We start from the raw sequence: 18,067 nt of genomic DNA on the forward strand, positions 1-18,067 counted from the left end.
TTTCTTATTTCCCAGATCCCCCGTACAACTGTTGACCACTTCCCAGCTCCAATCACCAGCAGAACTGGTGTCCAACTTGAAAGGCTTCCCGAGCAAGGCAGAGCCTGGATACGTGTTGGACGGCACCGAAGAAGAGGTTGATGTTTTTGATGACATGGTTCGGTTGGGCCTATACCAGCTAGGGCTGCAGTACTCAAAAGACCAGACGACCAAGATCATCACGGTTCACGTCGGTGATAAGCTGCCACCCTCGAAGATGGGAGTAAGCTTCTATATGCTGGCAGCAAATCGTATAGTCAAGCAGCACCTGACCGTGGCGTCGGTCTTTCTGTCGAGGATGTGCTACCGGGTTCCCTTCCAGCTGCGCAAGGTGGCGACAGCAAACCCCGACGCGCAAGATATGTCCCACAAGGGATACTTGGAGGCACTGTTTTGTTTCACGACCAGCAGCCGCCTGTTGCATGCCCATACCGCGAAAGCCACCAGCGCGGTCTACACATTCCTCGACACCACCATCCCCAATCGCAAAAAGGCCACTCCTGCTTTGGCCCAGGCCCTGGGCCACTTCATTCGCCACACTTATGGACTGCCAATGGTTCTTGACCATATCCTAGACGAAATCGGCGTTCCGGAGGGGCTTATCACGTGGCGAACGCGTCTGCAGTATTGCTCGCATTGCTCTCGGGAGATTTGGATAGCGAGCTGCAGGAGGGAGAAAAGCCTCCTCATCAGATTGCTTTCGTTGTGCTGCTGCGCATCATTCTAGATACGGCCCGCATCAACCTCTTCGCGCGGATCCTTGTCCACAGTCTATCGGTATGTTCGGGCTGGTCTGATCCCGAGCTCCGCCTCCAATGGCAAGGCAGCGATCTAGTCAGCATCGCCAGAGGCTACAAGAACTTCGGGCTGTTGAGGCGCCATTTGATAGTTTTGCAAGCAACCGAGATGGACGTTCCTGTCGAATACCACTTCGAGAGACAGTGGGTAGCAGATTGGAACCTCGAGTGGCTGTTTGGTACCACAGTCAAAGCCCTTCGGGGGCAGCCGGGATTGAAGGACTTCAAGCTGCAACACGTACTGGATCCCTCGGACGAGTATTTTAAGGCAGAGGAATTGTCCTTGGGTTCTCAAGACAGCGTTGCCAAAGCTTCGGATGATGTCTTCTGGCCAGCCGACTAATACTGAGGAAGGAGGATTCAAGCCGGCCACATGAAAACTATGAAAGACAAAGGCAAATATACCATGGGGTATTCCAGGGGTACCACCATTATAACACGAAACGAATCTCTTCTACATGCGAGGCGCTGGTCCCAGATAGTGTGGAATGAAAGGAGATACATCTATGCTTATGTGTCTATATATACGTACGTGACTGTGGACATGCATCATGTCATCAGAGTAAAACATGTAAGTGGCCCTCTTAACCAACCTGCACCCTGAGATAGATATACATTGCACCAAAACATGAGTGATCCCGGTAAAGATATTAGCAGATTTCCCCATCCCAATAAGTGCACCGCTCGCCCAGTGAATCAAAGTTGGCAAAGTGTGTTTCCAGATCATTTTTTGGACAAGAGTGCGATTACAGTGCCCCCTTTTCCCGTTAGTAAGGTGACATGGGGTGAAGGAATGGCGTGATGAATTTCAGCACCAATCACAGCAGTTCTACCCCAACTTCCCTCGGTGTCCTGCCACCCCGAAATTGATAGGTTCATCCACAGATATTGAGCTTTCTCACCAAGCTATACCGACAATGATGATTTTGTACTGCGACAAGAGGTCATGTCGCTTCACAAATGCATCATGTTACGCTGCATCCTCTCAACTTTGATTGGCTTTGTTGCCTGGGCTCCGCCGGTGTTTGCCAGTCGCGGGCCCTTTCTGGAGCAGATCGACAAAACCACATGGACATTCGGCAATGATCTGTGGAACGTGACACAAGAAGAAGTATATGCCTCCAAGTTATACTTCCTTGGATCAGGGCTCGTTGGTTCAGCAGCTGGGCATTACATGGGCTATGGTTTGTTCCCATCTGCATCCTCAACAGACTCACGAGCGATGCTAACACGCACTCAAGACGGAGAAAACAACTTTATCTGGACCTCGGCGGTCATCACTTCACGTGGCGAAGACTACATAGACGTGGCTTTCTCGTGCGAGGAAGGGGAGCTGCACTGGGTCATCTTCGACGATCTGGCCGGTGCATATCAATACTTCATCAACCGAGCCCTACCTGACCTGAGCATCCTGAGGACTCTGTGGCGCCTTGATCCGAAGCTGTTCCTCGACGGACGGACCTACCTGCGTGACGAGCCCCTTCCGGACTTCGCGCTGTACCAAAACGCGACAAAAGTCCAGGATGAAACCTGGCAGCTAGCAAACGGCTCGTTCATTACCAAGTACGACTTCTCTGACTATGTGCGAGAACGCGACTTCTACGGTATCTATGGTCCCAGCTTTGGGTCCTGGTATATCCATCCCGGGACTGACTACTACAACTCGGATCACCTGAGTCAAACGTTGACGGTAAGCCGAGCTTATGTCTGCTACAACGGGGTGTAATGATTGTGTGATAGGTACATCGCGAATCTGCTACGGGGAACAGTGTGCAGCTCAACGTCGTCCAGGATACCTCCCATTTCCGCGTGGGAGAGAAGGTTGCCCAACCTGCTGGCAAGATCTGGGGCCCCTGGCTCTGGTATTTGGTGAGTAACCCCGTGTTATATCACGCACCTTGGGCTAACCGGTAGCAGAACGATGGAACGGTAGAGGATGCAAAGTGGCAGGCCAGCGAGGAACTTGCCAAGTGGCCCTACCTATGGCTAAAAGATACCGCTTACCAGAGCCGCGGTGGGGTGGCCGGTCAACTAACGCTTTCCGACGGACGGCCAGCTTCAGGGGCAGCTATCTTCCTTGGTGACACAGACACGAGTCGGAGGCCGTCTGTACAGGGGCGCAACTATTACTATACAGCCCAGGCTGATCGCGAGGGCCGGTTCTCCCTGCAAGACGTGCGGACCGGCACGTACGGACTCTCTGCCTGGTCGAACGGAGGTGCGCTCGCGGATGTCTACACGAACTTCTCTATGAGCAGCATCACCATCTCGGCAGGGGAAACCACAAACATCTCCCCCTGACTTGGATCGTCCCCGAGAAGGCCAAGAGACTATTTACGATCGGGGACTTTGGCAAGACGGCTCTCGGCTTCCGTAACGGCGGACCCCCTTACCAGCACGGAATCTCGGACCAAAGCCCGGCCAACCTGACTTTCACCGTGGGAAAATCCGAGGCTTCGGATTGGTACTACGCGCAGTCCTTGGTCGGCACATGGGCCGTCAAGTTCGGCATGGACCACCAAGCCTTGATGCTGGGAGGTGATGCCGGCTCCGCCACGCTCAGTCTTTCGTTCGCGGGGTACTCGCAAAGTACTGCCATGGACATCACCATAAACGACCAGCTACTCGGGTCTTTGGGAAAGGACATCTTCGCCAGCGATCCTTCTCTGTATCGCTCCGGGAAGACGAGCGGGGAGTGGCGGTTCGTCCAGTACAACATCCCCTGGCGGTTTTGAAGGAAGGCGTCAACACGTTGAGATTTACTGTTACACGGTACACCCAGTGGAGAGGCTTTATGTGGGATAGTATCATCTTGGAGTGGACCTGAACTCGGTAATATCCTTACAATATGCCATTATATCAGTTGTTCGCATGATGGAAAGTCTTGTACTGCTAAGCCACGTGGAAGCCGTCTAGTCCTTCGAGCACAGTAAGCACATTATCCCTGGGTCTGGACCACCAATCCCCTCCGTCCCGGGAGGGTGGTCAGATCCGCATTGTCATATGTTGAGCGAGGAGCATCGTCGTATGACGGGCCAAAACCGGAAAAGTGCACCACCCAACGGCATTGCTAGCGCTTCATGAGTATGCAAGGCGACTTTCAGGGAGCCAATCAAATGACGTTGTTGGTATTACTTACATCTATGGTGCGATTGAAATATATACACTCTACATCCAAGGGATCTGCCAATGCTACGCTGTTGCTTATGTTACATCAACTCCGTCTGATAAGAAAGGACCACGGCCGAACATAGTTCCTCCGGTGATTACATCAGTTCCTCCGATTGTAGCTGTCATTTCTAATCCGACCAGGAGCCATCACTCTACCGATCTATTTCTGCTGATCACCATTCTTCCCCCTACTTCCGACCTTCATCCCAACCTACAACCACTAACTCCCACCATGCCGTCCGACGCCCCCGTTCCCGCCCGTTACCAAATCCGCCCCTCGGCCCCGAGCACGCCGAATGGGCCAAGGCCATCGTAACCCACAGCAACGCCTTCGGCTCGCCCGTCTGGAGCGTGCTCTGGCCCGACGAGATGACGGACCGCACCTACACGGTGTTCGCGGCCATGGACCACCTAGTCGAGCACCAGATCGCCTCAGGCTACTCCTTAGGTATTTTCGACACCAGGTACCAGTACAAGCGGCCCGAGTCCGCGGCGGCCGGCGGCAAGCTGTGGTGGGACCCGACGGACCTGAGCGCGGACGGTGACGAGCTGATGGCGCAGATGGACTTCCCGCTGCTCTCGGTCGCGCTCGCGTACGACGGCTTCTACCCCTTCGACATGTCGCGCATCGCGCCCGTCGCGCAGGCGCTGCCGGGCTTCGCCGAGTCCCTGCACGCGCTCGAGACGCTCGACGGGCGCGACCCGGCGGGCTGGAAGCCGACGGGGCCGCGGCAGGTGCTCATGCGCAACGCGACGGCCACGAAGCTGGACGAGGGCGGCAAGGGCCTGATGCGGCACCTCGCGCACCGCATCATGCGACAGGCGGCGGAGGACGGGTTCCGGGGCATTCAGATCGAGGGGTACCACGACTCCGTGACGGCGGTCTGGAGCAAACCCGCCGCCGCCGTTCAGGGAGAAATCGTGTCGCGCATCAATGCGTGGACTTGGGGGGTGGAGGATGAGAAGGGGGAGATGGTTTATATGCTGCGTCCGTCTAAACAAGATTGCAGCAAAATCTATGTTACCTTGAAGGAACAGGCGGCAGGCCAAGACTGAGTCCAGTTCATGTTCTTTTCGTATGCTCGATTGGGCGGTCGTGAATATCACGACTATACCTATTTTTTCGCTCAATGGAATGCGACATGTCGGTTCCGGCACCAGGACTAGTTGTCGTTGAGATAGACAATTGCGCTGTAACTGAGTACAAAACTTAAATGGCGGTGTCTTATCCACTGTGGACTCCCCGCATTGGCGCTGAATGCGGGGGATGAATTAGCGGAAGTTGGGGTAGTTATGGGGCCTACAGGGCAGTAACACCCGGAGTAAGATTGGGACGGACGCATCTTTTCAATTTCCATCAATCATATCCCCTGCCAAGATTAGATCAAGAGACTGGGCTTCAGAGTCTTCCATCGATATGTAAGTCTCGGCCCTCTTCCCCAAATATGCACGTCTTCAATACATTCACGTCCAAGTCTATCCGTTTTCTAGCCGTTCGGCAAGCTCTGCCCGTGCAACACGATTGGTGGAAAGACAGGCCGTGGCTAACTGCTCCCCTGTAAGATGTTCTAGGTATTGCACATTCCAAGTCAGCACTATTTCGCTTACGACTTGGGGTAAATGCGGGCGCCGCTTGGCTAATAGGAGAAAATGGCGATGATGTATAACAGCGGAAAGATAAAAGTCGAACACTTTCCACTTCGCTATGGTTTGTTCCAGACAACCTGTTTCGTGCCTCTGTAATCAGACACCATGCGGCCCTCGTCTATTCTTCTAGCCCTCTCCGCAGCGGTGGGCGCCATTGCCCACCAGGTCGAGGTGCCCGCGGAGGTACCCCGAAACATCGAGGATTTCAAGGCCAAGCACCCTACAAGCGATCCAAGGAATGCGGCACGCGGCCTATCGTCCAGATCCGGGCCTCTAAGAACGAGATGGACGATGTAGCCGACGACTTCCTCGAGGGTCTCCACAAGGCCAACAACGGCGGCACTCTACCTGCCCAAGGACTCGCTGTACATGATCGGCAAGCCGCTGGACCTGACCTTCCTGGACGACGTGCAGATCCACTGGGACGGCGAGGTGAAATTCACCAACGACACCCCGTACTGGCAGGAGCATGCCTTCGCCCACCCCTTCCAGAACTCGCTCATGTTCTGGAAGTGGGGCGGGCGCGACGTCAAGATCTACGGGGACGGCGTCCTCAACGGCAACGGCCAGCGCTGGTGGAACGAGTTCGCGGGGCTCGAGATCCTCGACCCGACCAACACGTACCTGCGGCCCATCTTGTTCTACGGCGAGAACCTGACCAACTTCGAGATGGAGGGCATCCACGAGAAGGACTCGCCCTGCTGGACGAATTTTATTGTCACGTCCAAGAACGTCGCGTTCCGGGATGTCATGTGCACGGCTGAGTCGAATAACGCTACGGCGCTGCCCAAGAACTCGGACTTTTTCGATTCGCTCAACATTGAGGATCTCACGGTTGAGCGTGTTTGGGTCAACGTTGGTGATGACTGCTTCTCGCCCAAGTCCAACGCTACTAATGTGCACGTCGATACCATGTACTGCAATGGTGAGTTAGCCATTCACACCAATTGATACTGGGGGTTACTAACTCTTCTCAAGGCACACACGGTCAATCAATGGGGTCACTGGGCCAGTACGCCGGCGAGATGAGCTTCGTCCAGGACGTTGTCATCGAGAACGTATGGCTGCTGAACGGCCAACACGGAGCTCGTCTCAAGACCTGGGCCGGTCCTGATATTGGCTATGGCTTCATCGACAACGTCACTTTCCGGTATGCAAGCCACATCTACCAGTGGGCAAATATCAGATATACTAACCTCTGAGCAGTAACTTTTGGCAAGCCAACAACGAATACTCTGCGTTCATCGACTCTTGCTACTTCAACGTAAGTCATTGCCCCTTTACCTACAGTAGTACAAACAACTAAGCCCCCGCCCTAGATCAACTCCTCGACCTGCGCCGATTACCCCTCCAAGATGAACATCACCAACATCCTGTTCGAGAACTTCACGGGCTACACGAGCGGCAAGTACGGAACCGCCGTGGCCAAGCTGACCTGCTCCACCAACCCGGACGCCGTGTGCGAGAACATCGAGTTCCGCAACTTCACCGTCAAGAGCCCGTGCGCCACTGACGCCGAGGGCGAGGATGCGAAGCCCATCATCATTTGCGACGGCATCAAGGGCGGGATCGGGATGGACTGCATACCGGCGGCGTCGGATGAGGCCAAGGCGGCGCTGAAGAAGAAGTGCTCGGTGCCGTTGGCGGAGATCGATCCTCCGTTCTAGATGCCGGACAACACTGATGCAAGTGTTAGTCTCCAGAATCGGAATAAAATGAGGTTTCCATAGAATGAGCAAATGTTATACTATATATCTTTACCAGACTGTGTACATTTCCCATCCTCTGGTCTGCCCCTGATTCACAGACCGACCCCCTTTTAGTGTAGAGGGTGTTTATTGCTGGGCATCGCATCCCATGACAATATTTCTCCATTACCCCTTTTGCTGCTACGCTGCTAAGGGCCAATTCCAATCACCCAGGCTGACAGAACTTACTTACATGGCGTCACGCAGAACGTTGCAGTTGCCTAATGAAAGTGAACCTATCTAAGAAATAACATTCTTCCATCCTCAAAATGAATGCTCTAATTCAGGTACGGCATCCCCCCTACGTTGAAGATATTGAATCCGACATCCAGAATCCAAGGCCACCCTCCTTTGGTCCCTTACCGCTGCAACTGAAAAAAATGAGAGAAAGTAGGAAAAGAAAAAAGAAAAAGAAAGAACAGCAAGAGCAAAACGCATCATGTCCACGGGACTTTTCAGATGCGATACCGCCCCAGAAAAGAAGCAGGCCAAACTCTACGTGACCCTGTCCGCCTCCCTCACGCTCTCCCTCACCGTCACTGTCGCGTCCGCCCGGGACGAACGGCGCGCGAACAGCCCCCTAAAGGTCTGCGTCGAGCCCGAGACGAACGAGGAGGCGACTGAGATGGCGAGGGTGAAGAGACGATTCATACCGCCACCGCCACCATCACCGAGAAGCTGACGTGGGAGCGCATCTTCCGCCGCAGAAGACAAGCGCACCAAAGCCGATTTGGTACCGAGCGAGACGTTCGAGATTTCTATGGCCCAGGGGTTTCTGGGCACGCATTGGTGGTGCTGGGGCGATCTGAACGGTGATCTGAAAGGAAAGAAGTTGCACATCTGGCACGCGCATCAAGGCTACTACGGTGGAAAGAAGCCCCAGGATCTCGACAAGAGTTGGGTCCTGGGCGAAGATTCCATGCATTTGGACTGGGAAGATGTCATCGAAGGCGGAAAAACGGGTTTTGCTGTTGTCGAGTAGGAGAGTTCGAGGAAGCTGCAAGTTAAACGTTTCCATGTTGGCAACCTTCGGACATGAATGCCAGCACAGATTCGCTAATGCGGAACTCCCCGGAAGCAAAAGATCAATAAATCTCGACGGTAAAAAGAATCATCGTAACAAATGAGAAAGGATAGGTCTATCTGTTCAGAGGTGAAAGCAGAAAAAGCAAAAATGTAACGACGCGAGCAGGATTTGAACCTGCGCTCCCGAAGGAAATAGATACCTAGAATCGGAGATCCAGTTCTAGTCTATCGCATTAGACCACTCTGCCATCGCGCCCTGCACCGGCTCAGGTACCCCAGGTGAATGAATGAAAGAAGCGTGCTTATCAGATCTCATATCAAGGAGGGTAACGAGCCTTTAGTGAGAATGGGTCCTCGTGGCTGGCTGGGTAAGCCATGGCCAACGTAACGGTAGAGCGGAGGGGGCCCAGAGCGAATGCATCCCACTTTGCCTTGGAGTTGATTCTCCGAGTGGGAGATCCTGCCATGTTGAACTAAGTTGCATAATACCCGGTACCCAAATCAGGGGCTCAGGACAGAGGGTTTCGGGAAATGTCACGTACGAGGGAGGCAAATGGCATATCTTGTTTTGAATGTTGGTATTCATTAACATTGATGAACTATTGATTAAGTTATAGATTAACCACCCGCCGCATTAAGACAGGCGTAATTCTTTTCTTCCCATTACTCCGATACACCATCAAGCAAACTCCCAAAGCACCAGCTACCCTTCCCATTATTTCAGCGTAACCCGGAACGTCTTGGCCATGCTAGGCGTCCCGCTCGCCGACAGCGCAAACAGGTAATAGTACCCCGGCAGCAGAATCCCACTGTCATCCGGCAGCTGCAGCGCGTAGCGCCCCTTGCACTGGTGCACCTTGGTCAGCGGCACGCGGCGCTGGTCCGTGTTGATGGAGTGCGTCGCGGAGCCCATGCGGACCAGCACGAACGAGGTCGCGGGCTCGGCGTCGCGGTTCATGGTCAGGCTGAAGGTGCCGCCGACCTTGACGGTCGCGACGGGCAGCTTGGCGATCTCGGGACGGGGGGCCGCGCTGCCGTCGGCCGCGAACAGGTAGGGCGGCGAGAAGATCTGGCCGTCGGCGTGGTCGACGCTGCGGTCGCAGTTCTTGGTCGAGGCCTGCGGGTTCGCGACGTAGCACAAGCCGCCACCGCCGGACCAGACGGTGCCGTCGGCGAGCAGCAGGGACTCGGAGTGGTAGTTGCGGGCGACGGCCTCGGGGCCATCTTGGCGAAGGCCTTGGTCTCGGGGTTGAAGAGCTCGGGGACCAGGACGCCGTCGGTGTCAGTGAAGACGTGCGCGGTCGGCTGGCCGCCCGTAATCAGCACGGTGCCGTCGGGCAGGACGACGGCGTTGGAGAAGGCGCGCGCGTAGGCCATGTCGCCGACGCGCTCGACCTGCGCGGGCTGGTCCGGCTCCGTGATGGTGGTGATGTGGGCGTGCTTGTTGGCGGCGCTGTCGTCGTAGTCCTGCGCGCCGCCCGCCGAGAAGATCTTGCCGGGCTCGTACATGACGTTGACGCCGCACATGGCGTCGACGTCGTCGCGGACGGCGGCGGGCTGGACGGAGCCGGCGCCGTTGGTGCCGTACCAGTGCTGCGCCTTGCTGGGCCCGGCCTGGAAGACGGAGCCGTTCTTCCAGCCGTACAGCCAGGCGTGGTTGTCCTCGCGCCAGATGCCCTCGTGGTCGACGGTCAGCATGGGCTGGACGTCGGCGCCCTTGAGCAGGGTCCACTCGTTGGTGGCCGGGTCGAAGACTTCGCCGACCTTGCCGCCGCGGCCGCCCGAGTAGGAGCCGCCGATGGTGAAGACGTTCCCGTTGGACAGGGTCGCCGAGGACTGGTAGCCGCGGGCGATCTTCATGTCCGGGCCCTCGGTGAACTCGTTGGTGGCCGGGTCGTAGAAGCTCGTCTTCTCGGCGTCGGAGCCGCCCGTGATGATGATGCGGCCGTCCTCGAGCGAGCTGATGCCCGGGCAGAACATGTCGTGGTGGGTGTTGGAGACGGTTCTTTGGGAAATGGCGCCTGTCTTGAAGTTGTAGTCGGCGAACTGGGTGTAGCCGGACGCGCCGCCGAAGTTGGCGGCGCCCCACGAGGAGAAGACGAGCATGCGCGACGGCTCGGGGAACTCGGGGACGACGTAGGCGGCGACGGGGATGATGGGCAGGCGGACCAGGTCCGACCACTTGCCCATCTTGGCGGCGTCGTACGTCTGGGGGACGTAGATGACGTCGAACTGGGCGTCCTCGACCCACTCCAGCAGCGTGCCGTCGGTGGTTTGCTTGATGTGACAGATGCGGTTGGTCTTGTCGTAGACGGCCTTGTCGCAGCCTTGGGTCTCGCTGCACAGCGTCACGCAGTCGGCGGTGGACGCGCAGTTCTTCATCTGCTGGGCAGACTTGCCCTGCAGGTCGGTATCAGGACATATCTGGTAGTCGTTGCCGCCAATGGCCTTGGCGGTGGTAGCGGTCGGGCACTCTGCGACGTTGAGGCCCTTGACGAGGGCCGAGGCGGCGCCGAGCTGGATGCTGAAGCCCGCGGCCTTCTTGATGTTGAACACCATATTAAGAGAGTGAGTGTAAGTAATAGTTGAAAGTTGATAAAGAGAGTCAGAGATGCTTCTAGAGAAAAGACAGTAATATGTTGATGCACTTGGGCTGGTTGGCCGAAGGAGTGTATTGCCAACGAGTGAACGATGACAGAACGAACGAGGGAGTGTATGTTTGAAGAAACGAAAGACTACTGCCGTAATAGAACGGTCAGATTTGCATGCAGGCTATTAGAGAAGCTTGTGATGAAGCCAGAAGCATACCTCCCAAAAGGAAAAGAAGCAACAAGTCGCAGCGATCGTCCGAAGTCTTATACCGAGTCCAGAGACCAGACGAACCCCCACGATCGGACGAACTAAGCTTAAGTTTCACCATTAAGACTTTTTCACGCCAGGGATGCCAGCGTCAACAGCGAGGACCAAGGATCATGGAAGACCGTTGCCGTCATGCCTGACCCGGCGTGTGTGCTGTGTTGCAATGCGCGCGGGTACGATGCAGGGTGGGTGCGGGTACACGATTGTCAGGGTCCCCGGCGGCAACGGTTACACAAACAACGGGCGACCGACTATGCGGCAATGCCATTGGGTGTGCGTGCGCATGTGTGTGGCGCCGCCAGAGGGTGGTGGGTGGTGAGGGTGTGGTGGATCTTGATAACGGTAGAGGCGGCTCTGGCCGTTCGGATTTGGGAATACGGGCGCCATTCGGGTGCAGCCGGCGATTCTCAGGTGACTGGGCGGCCGTAAAAGCAATAGTATAGAAGCCGATGTCACACTGATAAGGAACGAAGACGCCAAAATGGCGACTGTAAAATGAACAATTCGGGGATTGGCACCGGCGCGTCCTCCGTCGTAAAGATCGTGCGCAGGGGTGTCGAGGTCTGAAAGGCCTAGCGGTGGATCAGTTTGCTCGCCATAGCCTCAACGACGTGGTTTTGAGCGTGGGGAGCCTAGGGCAATTCTGACCGTTTTCAGGGGTCCCAGTACCCGCAATCAGTTGATGCTAGCCCCCATTCGTGCCCGGGCGCCTGAATTCTAACGACCTGAAACCCGGGAGTAGGAAAAAATGGCCAGCCAAAAAAAAAAAAAAAGGAGTTTCGATCGCATCACGATCTGTCATTTCAGCAGCAGGCGCCTTCCTTGCGGTTCTATGGTATGCGAGCTGGTAGACATCCGATGTTTGGTTGATCGGAGAGATGGTGTGATAAGATCGGAACGAACTTGCATCCATCATCCCGTCGCGCTGGGTGCAAGGGGCGCGTGCGTTTTTATCTGTAGATCTTGGAAATCCGCACGTGGGATGTTGTACCAGCTCGTAACCATACATTAGATCTTCGACACTTATTGCTTTGACATGTGACCAAACAATCTGGCGGGCATAGGAATGCCGCCCAAAACAGAAAGTGATTCCGTTCCAGAAACCTGCCAGAATCCAGGCACTGCAGAAGAGAAAACAGGCTGCCCATTCACTCGGTGTCCACTGCTTCAATGCTTCTATGCAAGCAGGCCCTACGTAACCCCCGACTGACTCGCACGAGTGGTGTATGTGGTCGTCATCCACAATACTACCTACAATGCTACAATGCTACAGCTGCTCCCCGTCCACTGCCCCGTCAATGTCCAGCGCCGAATACCGACTCCCCCTCGCGGTCGAGTAGTCGAAGCTGCTGTCAACCGACTGCTTGGACGACCCGCCCACTTCCACATTGTGAACCTTGCTCAGTATATCCTGCACGGACCAACTGATGCGCTCGGCCCCAATGCGCGCACCGACGAGATTGGGGGCACCCGGCCCCAGCTGCAATGCCCCGAGACGCCCGGTCAGGAAAAGGGGCACGTCGTCCCTCCACTGCATCTCGTCCGTGATGCAGGGGAGCCCGCCGCAGCTGGCGACGGGGTACGCAGCCAGCAGGTTTTGCAGGTAGGGCAGGGTCGTGAAGTCGGTCTGCACCCCTGTGGCATAGTATATGTGATCGAACAACGGCGGCAACTGCGCCCCCATGGCCTTCGTTCTGATCCTGTTTCTGGCCCCGATCGGGTCCATCGAGCTCGACCTTCCACGTTTGGGTCGATTCCTGCCATTGACGCGCGCGCAGGGTCGTGTGCCGGCACAGCGTCAGCCTGCCGCTGGCTACGTGCTTCTCGACGATCTTGCGGTAGGGCGACGTGATGCTGCCGCCGTTCCTGGCCGCCTGGATCTTCTCCCACCGCTCCTCATCCGTGTCGGCCGACCAGAAGGCCGCCTGCTCAAAGTTGCGAAACTTGCCTACCCACTCGAGGCCGACGTCGAACGGCTTGACTTTCAGCTCGCCTCGCACTATGTGACCTCTGGGTTAGCAAGCAAGAAGACTTGACGGAGGACTCCAATTGTAAGGGGAGTGTTTGGGAGGATCAACTTACTGATGAGCCAGACTTTCGTGACACCTCTTCTTATCGCCAGATCAGCAAGTTGGGCAGAAGTGAGCCCGCCTCCGACGACCAAGATGTTTGTCACTTTCTTCGATGCGATCTTCTCTTTTACACGGGTCGATGGGAATGTTCGGATCTTCATCGCATGCGTTATCGCATCACTCCCTTCGTCGATCGGACCCGGTATCGTTGGCGAATTCGCCGGCCCGACCGCCAGTACCGCCACTCGGGAGTAGCGAGTCGTCTTGTTCGTGCGGATAGTGAAGACCGGCTCGTCACGGCACACATGGTCGACGAACCCATACCGGATATCCAGCACCTCTTCATGCTGGATGACGTCGCGTCGTAGGCTGTACCGGTCGATGAGGCAGTCGCAGTGGGCCGAGAATAGGGGCGTCGAAGGGACAAAGTAGTCGTTGCGGTCGCGCTCGTCAATTGTAGGTTCCGCCCTGGGTCTTGCGAGCGTCAGCCATGAGAACAGTAGAGAAGGCCGGCTAGAGGTTAGGAGGGGGCGACTCACTGCTTCCGGGCCCTCTCCTTCTTACGCTGGTGCTTGCTCACTTCCTTACCCACGCAGCCGCAGATCTCCTTGAGCTCCTTGCCCCGACCGTTCATGTGTGCGTACGACAGCAGCCCATCGCGCTCGGCGGGGTCAATGTGGAAGAACATGGGGCTGCGCAGGTGCGAGATATCGAAAGTTCGAAACAGCGTGTGCCACCGTTTCATCCACTCGTCGCCGGTGGCGTCCAGCACCGCCAGGTCCAGCAGCGCGCCCCTGGGTTGGCACCGGCAGTCGGCGGGGCGGACGGCGCCCGTCCGCCAGTTCTTGATGGACATCTTGCGCGAGTGCCGGCGGATCCAGTGGTACCGCTGGTGCTCTTCGTCGGTGAAGGTGGCGGCGGGCATGCGCTCGCTGAGCCGGCTGGCGACGGCGAGGCCGGCGGGGCCGCCGCCGATGATGATGACATCCTTGAGTTCGCTGTTGGCGGTGAATTGGGGAATCATTTTGAGTAAGAACTCTAGCTAAGTAGTAATTGCTGAAGTGTGTTCGCAGACCGTTATTGGTGGCTGAACTCTATGGGGATCTTGATATAACTCTCTGGGGCCAAGGACCTTGAGGGACATGGCTTCTGATGTCGGTGCCATCAAGGTGCCCGTACTCTACGCAAACATCCAAGATTATCCGATCAACCATAAGGACCAGAGTTGAATACGTAAGAGTTTCTGTTGACTTTATTCATTGTCGCTATTCCATTGGCTAGGGGCAGTTCCGCGATAATGGCTGGTTCTATCCTGTAGGGGCCGGGGAGGAAATCCGTCGTCTTTACTCAAAGTGAGTTGCGACATGGTGAGCGACCGCAGCCTCATCACCCTCGAAAGCGCCGCACACCGGGCAGGTCGCAGTGGCAGACACCACGTCGGTGGCGGGATTCGCATTAGAGCCCTCGCCGCCACCACCTGGTGCTGCGTCGGTAGCAGGCGGCTCGTCCTTTGCCGCCTTGCGTCCCTTCTTCTTCTGCTTAGCCGGCTTGATGTACGCAGCTAGATCGATCTGCTCCGACGGCGGCTCGAAGTGGCCGTCGAAGCGCACGTCCTGGTACTGCGGTCGCTGGCGCCCCTCGTTCCTGATCTGGGGTGCGGATTGAGCTGGCGTTGGGCCACCCAGCGAGACAGCGGCACCCGTCGTTGAGTCTGGCGCCGCTGAGCCGTCCGCCGGCTTCGGTGCCATCCGCTGCACCCGTCCGATGCGACCGTCAGCGAGACGGACCTTGATTCCACGATGATGGTCGCCGCGCGTCAAGACATCGCGCACGATGCCCTGGACTTCGCGACCGGTGCGCTGGTCGGCCTTGAGCACGATACTCACGCTGGCGCCCGGTATGACCTGGGAAGTGGTCGGGACTCTGCTCGCCATGGTAATTACTCTCGCTGACGGAAGTTCCTAGACTTGTTGCTGGTTTTTTCCTTCCTCAGAGATTTCAACCCATAAATGCTTGGAGCAAATTGTTCAACGCTCAAATAAAACTTAAATCCTTCTGAGATGTGAATACAGTAGTCGCAAGCCAATCAGATTTCCAAGCAATTGACCTCGTATATTCACATTCACGATAGGGGCTGCAGTCCCGCGTTTCGGTTTTCTTATGATGGTGGTTGCGGGCATACATCATTATGGAGGGGGCTCTCAGCGGTCGCCAATGGAGAAAGCCAAAGCGCCACATCCCCCGCGCCACATCAGCATCCAATGTTCATGATCGGACCCAACGAACCACGAACCAAATGTCGCTTTAGAGTTGCTCAGCGCAATGGTCACTCTGAATGACATAAAGTAAATCAAGCCGTTTGAACCTAGTTACATCGATTGTTGGTCGTGCTCGAAAATGAATAGAAGTACTGTACAGCGTGGCGAGCAAATAGTGTGGTGAGGGCAGGATCCGATAGAAATTAGGAGTTGTAGCGAGTGTGGAATGCGAAATGAACTCACTGAAGCCAAAGAGAAGTGACAAGCTATTTCTTGAGACATGCAATCTGCCTGTTCTAGTCGTGTAAGGTTCTGTCGCGGCAGGACCTAAGATTTACCAAAGTGTACATATGGTTTGCGTGACCAGTGTGTCGCCTGAAATTCAATATCTAGCGTAGCATCTATCCTAAGCTCATTATCATCATGCATGTAGTGCTGCCATACCCATACCCATACCCAACCCAACTCGCTCTACACGATATGATACACGTAGTAATACCGCGTCTCCGGACTATACTCCAGAATGACCTCGCGGTCCATCGCGCTCGAGTCCACGACGAACTGCTCCCACAGGTTCATCTCGTAGCACGCCTTGCCCGGCACCGGCGCCAGCGACGCGCACACGTACTGCATGGTCCGGTGCTTGCGCGCCTTCTCCGGGCTGTCGACGTCGCTCGTCATCTCGGGGCAGAGCAGGACGGCTAGTTGCGGTGTGCTTGTGCTCGAGCCGCCTACGGGAGAAGAGGGTTTGAGTCGGATCACCATGCCCGGACGGAGGCGGTGCCGGAAGGGGACTGACGCGGCATCGGGGTCTGGGTCCCGGCTGTTGGGTTTCGCTGTGCTCTGCGGTGCCGGCTTCTTGGGAGCTGCCTTCGTACTAGGCGTACTCGGCGCCGCAGCAGCCGTACTCGCTGGAGCCGTAGTAGCCGCCGGCGCAGCGGTAGACGAAGGCGGCGTGACGCGAAGAATCTCGGCATACCGCAACGTATTCTTGCTCGGTCCCACATCCGCCAAGCTCGGATTCACACAAGCAATCACCGCCGTCTTGCAAGCCCGCCCGCCCGCCGGGTCGAACACGTGCTTGAGCACCTTGGTCAGCGCGCTCTGCCGGAACGGGATGTGCGGCGCCTGCTTCTTCTTCACTGGCGCCGTCTGCGTAGCCTGCTGCTTTGATGCTTTTACGGCGATGGCGTCAGCCTGCGCGCGGCCGCGGATGCAGTCCTTGAGGACGGACAGGCTGATGTTGATCTCGCGCGTCTCGCGCATGCGGTCCGCGCCGTGGACCGCGACGTCGCGGGCGCCCTCGGACCCGGCCAGGTCGACCAGGTACAGGAACCCGTCGACTTTGCCGTGCTTGATGCGGATCCGGCAGATGCTGTGCGAGCGCGACGAGTCGTCGTTCTTGAGGGTCGGGGCGGTGCGGCGGAACGCCGTGGCCCGCTCGATGAGGTCCTGCACATCAGCGTGTTCTTCCACAGTGCACTCGTTGGCCCCCATCAGCTGCGTCACGCCCCGGGCGTCCTCCATGATGGACACGGGCTGTCGCTTGTTGAGCAGGTCGAAGGCCGCGTTGCCCGCCAGCTCGATGATGGTGATGGACACCTGCTTCTCCGAGTCCGGGTCCAGGTCCACGAGAGCATCAACCACCAGCTCCTCCAGCCGGCTCACCGTGAACGTCTTGCCCGAGCCCGTCTGGCCGTACGCGAACAGGGTGCCGATCCCGCCGTTCCACGCAAAGGGCACGAGATGCTTGACGTGCACGTCGAAGATCTCCTCGGTCGTCGTCTCGGGGCCGAACAGCCGGTCGACCTCGTACTTGGCCGACTTGAGCACGGGCTTGCCGCGGGGGTGGTTGTAGAGGTCGTGGATGTCGACCACGCCGCTGTCCTCCTCGTCCGAGCGCGGGTACACGGCGCAGGGGAAGCCCGAGGCGAGGTCCTCGTCCAATTGAGGCCGGATCCGCGCCGCCACGATCATGTTGGCCTCGGCCAGATCGGCCGCCCGCCCGGCTCTCCGCGCCAGTGGGGCTGGTTGGGCCCGTTCGACCAGTGACTCGTACAAGGCCACATTGTCGAGGTAGAATTGGTCCATGGCGGATTACAGCAGCGTCAGCTCGAACCTATCGCCAAGGATCCCAAAAGTAGAAGGCGCTGTCTTGATGTTTCGCAAACAGTATAACAGAACCTGCCGTTTTGCTGATTGCGATGCAGGAAAAATTGTTCGTTTGAGGGGATATCGATCTTTTGAATCTAGATATATATTCCCAATGTTGTCTCAGGCAGCGACTTAACTCTTTGTTGCTTGTTTTGCTTATGCTGGACGCCTGGCTTCCCTGTGGGTGTGACAAACAAACCCGATCAGGCTAGACTGAGGCCAAGAACGTAGGGAAGGTCCTGTTGACGAGCATCATTATGCGGTTGCGTAATGGCAACACCTTCAATGCAAGCGAC

The 18,067-nt window shown here is 56.7% G+C and overlaps 9 protein-coding genes across 9 annotated transcripts; 5 read left to right on the forward strand and 4 right to left on the reverse strand.

Moving 5' to 3' along the window:
- Positions 1 to 154: 154 nt before the first annotated feature.
- PG997_007478 (uncharacterized protein) lies at positions 155 to 1,179 on the forward strand (the record flags this gene model as incomplete). The annotated part of the gene is made up of 2 exons (XM_066811793.1): positions 155 to 625; positions 709 to 1,179. The coding sequence occupies 2 exons, from the start codon at positions 155 to 157 to the stop codon at positions 1,177 to 1,179; spliced, it is 942 nt and encodes a 313-aa protein (XP_066667135.1).
- Positions 1,180 to 1,782: 603 nt separating this feature from the next.
- Positions 1,783 to 3,571, forward strand: PG997_007479 (polysaccharide lyase family 4 protein; the record flags this gene model as incomplete). Its single annotated transcript, XM_066811794.1, has 5 exons — positions 1,783 to 2,020; positions 2,078 to 2,526; positions 2,577 to 2,705; positions 2,754 to 3,068; positions 3,095 to 3,571. 5 exons carry the CDS (start codon positions 1,783 to 1,785, stop codon positions 3,569 to 3,571), a joined length of 1,608 nt encoding a protein of 535 aa, XP_066667136.1.
- Positions 3,572 to 4,239: 668 nt separating this feature from the next.
- Positions 4,240 to 5,063, forward strand: PG997_007480 (uncharacterized protein; the record flags this gene model as incomplete). The annotated part of the gene is made up of 2 exons (XM_066811795.1): positions 4,240 to 4,257; positions 4,296 to 5,063. 2 exons carry the CDS (start codon positions 4,240 to 4,242, stop codon positions 5,061 to 5,063), a joined length of 786 nt encoding a protein of 261 aa, XP_066667137.1.
- A 696-nt stretch (positions 5,064 to 5,759) lies between these two features.
- On the forward strand, positions 5,760 to 7,321 carry PG997_007481 (uncharacterized protein; the record flags this gene model as incomplete). Its single annotated transcript, XM_066811796.1, has 5 exons — positions 5,760 to 5,947; positions 5,981 to 6,579; positions 6,633 to 6,804; positions 6,861 to 6,918; positions 6,974 to 7,321. The coding sequence occupies 5 exons, from the start codon at positions 5,760 to 5,762 to the stop codon at positions 7,319 to 7,321; spliced, it is 1,365 nt and encodes a 454-aa protein (XP_066667138.1).
- A 520-nt stretch (positions 7,322 to 7,841) lies between these two features.
- Positions 7,842 to 8,084, forward strand: PG997_007482 (uncharacterized protein; the record flags this gene model as incomplete). Its single annotated transcript, XM_066811797.1, has 1 exon — positions 7,842 to 8,084. One exon carries the CDS (start codon positions 7,842 to 7,844, stop codon positions 8,082 to 8,084), a length of 243 nt encoding a protein of 80 aa, XP_066667139.1.
- A 1,059-nt stretch (positions 8,085 to 9,143) lies between these two features.
- On the reverse strand, positions 9,144 to 10,987 carry PG997_007483 (uncharacterized protein; the record flags this gene model as incomplete). The annotated part of the gene is made up of 2 exons (XM_066811798.1): positions 9,144 to 9,641; positions 9,695 to 10,987. 2 exons carry the CDS (start codon positions 10,985 to 10,987, stop codon positions 9,144 to 9,146), a joined length of 1,791 nt encoding a protein of 596 aa, XP_066667140.1.
- A 1,567-nt stretch (positions 10,988 to 12,554) lies between these two features.
- PG997_007484 (FAD binding domain-containing protein) lies at positions 12,555 to 14,383 on the reverse strand (the record flags this gene model as incomplete). Its single annotated transcript, XM_066811799.1, has 4 exons — positions 12,555 to 12,914; positions 12,961 to 13,286; positions 13,370 to 13,833; positions 13,899 to 14,383. 4 exons carry the CDS (start codon positions 14,381 to 14,383, stop codon positions 12,555 to 12,557), a joined length of 1,635 nt encoding a protein of 544 aa, XP_066667141.1.
- Positions 14,384 to 14,702: 319 nt separating this feature from the next.
- PG997_007485 (uncharacterized protein) lies at positions 14,703 to 15,293 on the reverse strand (the record flags this gene model as incomplete). The annotated part of the gene is made up of 1 exon (XM_066811800.1): positions 14,703 to 15,293. The coding sequence occupies one exon, from the start codon at positions 15,291 to 15,293 to the stop codon at positions 14,703 to 14,705; it is 591 nt and encodes a 196-aa protein (XP_066667142.1).
- A 795-nt stretch (positions 15,294 to 16,088) lies between these two features.
- On the reverse strand, positions 16,089 to 17,708 carry PG997_007486 (uncharacterized protein; the record flags this gene model as incomplete). The annotated part of the gene is made up of 1 exon (XM_066811801.1): positions 16,089 to 17,708. One exon carries the CDS (start codon positions 17,706 to 17,708, stop codon positions 16,089 to 16,091), a length of 1,620 nt encoding a protein of 539 aa, XP_066667143.1.
- Between the last annotated feature and the right edge of the window lie 359 nt (positions 17,709 to 18,067).

Source organism: Apiospora hydei (genome assembly GCF_038363865.1).
Source record: "Apiospora hydei strain CBS 114990 chromosome Unknown utg000006l_segment0_segment0, whole genome shotgun sequence".
Classification (NCBI taxonomy): domain Eukaryota; kingdom Fungi; phylum Ascomycota; class Sordariomycetes; order Amphisphaeriales; family Apiosporaceae; genus Apiospora; species Apiospora hydei.